Source organism: Bombus huntii, chromosome 16 (genome assembly GCF_024542735.1).
Source record: "Bombus huntii isolate Logan2020A chromosome 16, iyBomHunt1.1, whole genome shotgun sequence".
NCBI lineage: Eukaryota > Metazoa > Arthropoda > Insecta > Hymenoptera > Apidae > Bombus > Bombus huntii.
The window spans coordinates 8,608,974-8,616,231 of record NC_066253.1 but is presented as its reverse complement, the minus strand read 5'-3'; the positions used below and the strand labels follow the sequence as shown (position 1 = coordinate 8,616,231).

The window sequence follows — 7,258 nt, the reverse complement described above, 5'->3', positions numbered from 1 at the left end:
TATTTGATATTATTTATTTATTTATTGATTTGTTTATTTATTTACTTATTATTTATTTTTAGTTACGTTATTTATTTATTTATTATTTAGTTTATTTAATCATTGTTATTTATTTATTTATTTAGCCAGTTGTTGTATATCGATTTAGTACTATATTATCTATTTACGCGGGTGGCGATCCGCGTATGCATCATCAGGTCCTTTATCGAAGCGCAGGCGTTAGCTAGCTTGAATATTGTAAATCTTTAAGATTATATTATTATATTTTATTATATTTATCGAGGATACTATGATGTTCTTGCGCCTAGATATGCATGTATGTAGTCACGTATTTATTTATTTATTTATTTATTTATTCGTAAATACGACCCAGTTTAATCAATGGCTTTTGTTGACGACTTGGCGAGTTCTTTTGGTTTACGATTGGTTACATTCGGACGGTTTTTGGCTAGGCTGACGGCGACTATGGCGATGTCCACCGTACTGATAATTATTGTAACATGGATAAGGTTAATATAGGAAATAAAAGTACGGCGCAGGGGGTTTCGGAGTCTCCAGGCCCCGTCGGGATTGCAGGTGGTTTTCCACACCCGACAGTCATCTGGCTACTGGAAGAACGGCGGGGGGGGGGGGGGGGAGGTGGAACCCCAGGCACCCCCTCGGACGGTAATAGCGACTGGGGCCAAGGCGAATGGTAGGAGGTTGGCGGGTAGTATAGAAAAACCGAGGGTGGTGTCCGTTTTACACGAATTCTATTTGAAGATATCAAAAGATCACGACGTGACGTAAGAGAGAATGTAAATTAGTAAGCTAATTAGTAGCAATTTCAGTAGTAGTAGTAGTAATTTCAGTAAAAATATCAAAGAGGACTCGTATATTGTACTGGGAAGTATGAGTGGATCTGTCAAAGTCATGTCTTTTAGTCCAATAGAGAATGAACCATTTAAACAAGAACCTCAATGTGGTAGTTTATTTATTCACTATGAATCTGTTCTCAAGATAAATAATTTATCTTCAGAAACTTGTGTCATCGCGTATGTTAAGTATGCGCAGGGAACAAAATTCACAAAAAATCACAGTCTACTCGATAATCGATATCATCAAATATTTTTGGCATTTCGAAAGAAATTCTCGGTCAAACGTCTTCAAGTTCTCATACGTGATATACATGTAAAAGATGTCCTAGGACAGATAGATATATCACTGGTTCTGCAGTATTCTATGTAAACTTCTGCTTCCTACATAGACATGTCTTAATACGTTGTAACATACATTATAAGATGAACTGAAAGGATTGATAATTGTAGAATTTAAGAATGTATATACGGATTGGGTGAAACAAGTAGCCTATTATGGAAGTTTAAGAGCTTTCATGTTCAGCAGTAGATGTTGTAATTGTTCTTTATTATTTAGTGATCTTACAGAAGCAAGGATTCAATACAAATTCAAAGTTAACATGGGAATATCTTGCTTCACCTTTTGCGACGGTATTTTAGCATAAACTTTTCCTCGCTTATTAACGTATATGTATGTTGTAAGTATATCGTACCTTTTAAAAATATATCTACTTAGAGGGTCAGTTATTAATAACCAGTAGACCAGATTGCATAGTGCGGGTTTGGAATTCTTTCGTGACTAGAAGAGCAAATAGTACATTCCAAGGTTATCGTGCACCTATTTGTGCCTTAGTTGTACAAGATGCTGGTAAACGCGTGTACTCTCTTTCGAAAGATAGATGTATCGAAGTGTGGGATGTATTAACTCAATCTTGTATTCAGGTTTTAATAATAAGATATCTCATTAGAAGATACTTTTCTCAAGTAATATTTCACCTAAAGAAATAAAAAAGCATTAATTAAAAATAGCAATATAAAATCTATGTATAATTAGAATTTAAGTCAAGTTATTTTATACAGACATACAATTGGGTGAACAGCGAATTTGGTGAACATACATCAATGACAGTGGTGTACAATACATTGAATCGTAAAATGATCATTGCTAGCTCAATGATCGCAGTGATTCTTTGCGATCCTAAAGCCAACAAAGAAATATCTGATGGTTTTACACATATAAAATCTATCAGCCGCGTTTTATATAACCATCTCTACAATGTGGTAATTTATACGCTTTGTATAATTTTTATTCTCTACATCTACAGAAATGAAAATATTCTACGAAATCTTTTAAAAACTTAGGTAGTTACGGCAGGATTAGATTCTTGTATAATGCCAACGCCCATGCCGCGCTGAGTGCACTCGTTCCCGTCAGATCACGAAAGTTAAGCAGCGCCGAGCATGGATAGTACTTGGATGAGTGTCGTCTGGGAACTCCGTGTGACGTTGGCGAAGCCGGTGAGGTTCGGGCTTGGGCGCTTGGGCCTCGGGGCCGCCAAGCAGTCCGGAAGGGGAACCGGGTTGTCTGGCACGGCGGCTCCGGGGACGAGGCGCGGTGTGACATGGCCATATACCGCTCCATCAGCTGCAGTATCGAGCACGAGGGGCGGGGGGGGGGGGGGGGCGGTGTGTCGCTCGCACCGGTTCTCGGGCCTCTCTCGATCGCAGCCGGGACGGTCTTCGTGGAGGTTTTAGTTGGTTGGAGTCCGACACTACCACGCCGCTTTCTCCAGAAGCGGCCTGGCGTTCGTGCGGATTTCCTCCATGTAAATATAAAAAAGAAATATTCTCTATAATAATTTGGGATCCATGGCTTGGAAATCGTTTATTCTTAGTAACGCTCGCACACAGTAGATTATTATATGGTGAATTTCATGACATTGAAATTGCTGCTGCTTGTTTCGATGAATCTGAACAATTACTAGTAACAGGCGCTCGTGATGGTACATTGAAAGTTTGGAATTTTAATACTGGTACTTGTTTGCGGAACATTGCTCTTGAAACTCAGTGGTACGCACTTACCTATTTCGTTATCTTCTATTACATATCAAGATTAAAAACAACATTTTTAATAATTGTCAAATTCTGTTGATAATATTCGCAAATATATTTCCTATAAATTCGTTTGATTATGTAGAATGAAACAACCAGTTTAGTTTGGCTGGAAAATCGAATCTTATGTAGTAGTTGGAATCGTCAAGTCGTAGAATTTGCAACTTCTGGCGCATATGTATATAAAAAGAATTGGGGAACGATACAGATGCTACGGCAACTTTTAATGGAGAGATAATACTTTGGAGATTAGAAACGGGTCAACCGTATCGAAAATATAAAGTTAACGATCCAATGTCAAGGTAAGATCTAGAATAATATGAGAAATGTTGAAATAATATAAAAATTACACTTCTCGAAATAACGTGCTCTAATAAACAATGTTGACTAATCAGTGTTATATAAATTTAGGATAAGATACCACGAAGATGAAATAACGTATAAAATAAAAAAATCTGAACAAGTTACAAAATCTGAACAAGAAAGAATTTATTTCGAAACAGAGGTATTCCATGGTATTGCAACTGTACTTTTCTAAAACAAATCTGAATCATAATGATAAATGTTTATAGGCAATATCCTACGGCTTCTAAACAGCAAGAATCCGCATTGAATATTGCATGAATTGTTGCTGTTCGAGCTACGTTATTTTTAAATGTTCGGCCGGTTAGGCCTGATGTTGGAGCATTGTTAGTTTCTTTTAATTCAGGATATGTACAATTGTGGTCTCATCACCCTGCTAATGGATTTCTACAAGCTTTTACAGTTATGCATTCTATACGTGATTGTGCATTAGCATTAGCAACTGATCCTAAAACTCATTTTCTTGTAACGGGTAAAAAAGGAATGCATTTAATTTCTACAACATTACTTATTTATTGTAAGATTACTTTTTGTATGTGACGTGATACTTCATTGCGACAAAATATTTAAAATGGAAGAAAAGATAAAGCCAGAAAATATGATTGGAGAGTAAATCCGTTCAAAAAAATTTAGGACACAATGCCGGATACATTAAAGTTTGGTATCTCGCGAATTATTACATAATAGTGATAATAAGTCAAATCTAATAAAATTTACTTCTCATTAAAAAGTTCAGTCGTACCAGAACAATTATTTATTAATTACTTTATTTATTAATTCTTAAAAAGACACATATAAATAAGAAAAGATGGTAAAATTTTATTAGTACAATTGTTGAGAATTGTGGATCTTTGAAGTTGAAATAATGTTATAAGAACACTAAATTTATACTGAGGATTAGTTTTAAAACAGTAATATATTTATTTCATGGACGATTTCTTATATATTCATCGATACATACTTGCACACGTCTCAGTACTTTCTTTCATACCCGACTGTTAACCGACTGACTAGTTTACAGTCATCTATTTTCGAGACGCCGCGCACACACCGACACTCACATACAAGCATCTTTACTACGCATTTAACCCAGTCCAGCACAGAAAATTATACATATCTCAACAATAATAAAAATAATATATGCTTATGATCATTCTAAAATATAAAAAGTGTAGTCTGACGTTCATTGATACATTCAGAACACATACATATTTTAATGATAGTTACAATGTAACATCATTTCCATATTACATGCAAGGTATGACAGCTCTAAGGCACAATATGAAATCAGCAACGTTCAGTTTAATAAATTATACCTTTTATTTGTGTTCCATCATGGAATAACGCGGTGGTGTTTCCCATATTGCACTGGACGTGCGTTGTAAACTACTCCTATCTATATTTTGAAACATTTCAGTTAAATCTGGTGTGCACTTTCTGCTATCAAAGAATTTATAGACTGCTTTCTCCGGAATGTATCGTTGCATTGCAAGTTGATTTTCACATATGTGCGCTAAAATTGATAAAAATTCGGGTGCTCTATGCGTTCTAATATTTATTAACCCATTAAGTAAAATAATACTTACATTGTGTCCAATGTGGAATTGTATGCTTTGGTCTCGATTCATCATGTGATTCATCGCCGTCAGGTTCACTATCCAAATCGTAAGTGGTTCGACCATGCTGGATCATGTCTAAAATATTGAATGAATAATAACTTGTGCTTTTGTAACAGAAGAATACTTTGGTATTGTTTGTAATGTTACCTGTGATGTAAGCATCTGATGCTTTCCATTGCTTCAGCCACAGCTTGTCTTTGAGCTCTTTCTTTTCGTCTTTCAGCTTCTTGTTCTCGACGTCTTTCTTCATTTAATATTTTTTTTTATTTATTAAAATTTACAATCAATTCTCGTATTGAGAATTTTCAGTAATTTTTTTCTGGCGTGACGCAGTGACATGGCTAATTATTTATAATAAGTTAATACTTACTATAGATAAGTATAATTTATAAGTAAGTATTATAAATAAGTAAATATTACTTAATATAAATATCTAATTAAATCTAGTGTTTAGGTCTAACGAGTAGTGTTTCTTCAGCCTGCGGATCTGGTCCGACGTATCAAGTAATCTAGTAATTGGGGAGTTTCGACGTTTATTGACTCTTTTGCTATATCTGTCGCTATATTTTGTTATTTCCTCTTTGACTGTGGGTACCTTGAGGTCGCGATGTATTAGTTCGTTGGTGACATACCAGGGTGCATTTATAATGGATCTTAGCGTTTTCGATTCGAAGCGTTGAAGTATTTCAATGTTGGAGTTACTTGCTGTTCCCCATAGTTGGATTCCGTAGGTCCAGACAGGTTTTATTACGGTCTTATAGAGGGTAATTTTATGCTGTGTGTTTAGTTTGGAGCTTCGGCCCGTGAGCCAATAGAATTTTTTTAGTTTGTCCTTTAGTTGCTTCGTTTTGTCTGTGATGTGGTTTTTCCAGATTAGTCTCCTGTCCAGGGTCATGCCCAGGTATCTTGCTAGAAATTGTTGTATTGTTGATGATAACCTGGGGGCAGGTTTGTTTTCGGAGCGTGAAGGTTACATGTGAGAATCTTTTTTCATTAATGTAGTATCGTGGAACAAAAGCCTAAGAGATATCGGGCGAACTATAAGCAATGTCGCGAGAAAGTCGAAGCACCGACAGGCCCAACGATGTGTCGTCGGTCTTTCGGTCGAATAGGTTACGCAAAAAAAGGCCTACGTGACTTTGACTACGAGCGGTTGCGGAGCACGTGCGTGGTGGGGCTAAGAAAAAGACAAAGGAACGATGAGTCATTCGAAAAACAGAGTGTGATTAAAAAAGCGGAGTGCGAGTTGAGCGAGGACTGAGTTTTGCGAGTGGCGTTGCCGAGAGAGTGTTGATTGCGTTTTGGTAAAAGTCGAGTCGCTATCTAGTTATTTAGTTGCGCTGTTTTCTGTACATTTGGTGTGAATAGTTCAGGTTGAACAACAATCGTCTTTTTCTGTCCGATTAACATCTCTATTGTCCATTTTTTGTAAATATACTATATCACGATATTACATTTTTTGGGGGCTCGTCCGGGATTGGACAAGACAGAAAACGAAACGGTTTAACAGAGCTATTCGAGCTAGTTGTGAATTTACCGGTACGCGGTGCGATAAAAGACGATATCGTTGACTGCTTAAGTTTGTGTAGTGTGAAAAATGGCAAACGTTGGGGACGAACGATTGTCGGGTGAAGAGGGTTCGACGCTGGAGGAGCTGAGGAGTAAGCTCGCGCGAATGAACCTCCCTATATCTGGTGCGAGGTCAGTACTGATGGCAAGGCTGAATCGGGCGTGTAGGGCTGGACAATCGTATCGTAAGGGATCGACGGGCGGTGAAGAGCTAACCGGTCAACGAGATTTAGAAAATGTACAGAGAGCTGAGCGTGATTGTAACGAAGGTGAGAATTTTAAGAAAATGAGTACGAAGGAGCTGAAGGAGCGCCTCGTTAGTTTAGGTTTAAAAACGACAGGAAGAAAAGTAGAGTTACGCGCACGGCTACAAGCGGCCATGGATGGTGACGATGTATCGGCGGAAGAAGAGAGCTCCGACGAAAGTGAAGGCGAGGACGATAAACAAGGCGCGCGAGAATACAGGAGAGGCACGCGAGCGGTGTATCAGGACCGCGATGAATATCACCAGAAGGTATGCGTCGGTTCGATGTTGAGTCTTAAAGACGTAGAAGACTCATTAGAGAAATTCAGCGGGGATGATCTGCTGAGTGTAAATCAGTAGGTGGAAGACTTCGAGGAAATGGCAGAAGTGTGGGGTTGGTCAGACGCCCACATGGTGGCCTATGCTAAGAAATTACTCGCAGGCTCCGCTCAGGTCTTCGTACGACAAGAACGATGTGCGAAGTCCTGGGCAAAGCTAAAGAGGGCGTCGAGGGA

General features: G+C 37.9%; 1 protein-coding gene and 1 pseudogene across 1 annotated transcript; both read left to right on the top strand.

Moving 5' to 3' along the window:
• The first annotated feature begins 381 nt into the window (after positions 1-381).
• Positions 382-4,037, top strand: LOC126874820 (WD repeat-containing protein on Y chromosome-like). Its single transcript, XM_050637257.1, is given in 12 exon segments — positions 382-509; positions 831-1,006; positions 1,287-1,487; positions 1,573-1,778; positions 1,917-2,117; positions 2,199-2,224; positions 2,688-2,906; positions 3,036-3,154; positions 3,157-3,250; positions 3,354-3,422; positions 3,503-3,783; positions 3,945-4,037. Coding segments are annotated over 12 exon segments (1,794 nt in total). The 3' UTR covers positions 4,019-4,037.
• On the top strand, positions 2,231-2,348 carry LOC126874886 (5S ribosomal RNA; annotated as a pseudogene).
• Positions 4,038-7,258: the final 3,221 nt, after the last annotated feature.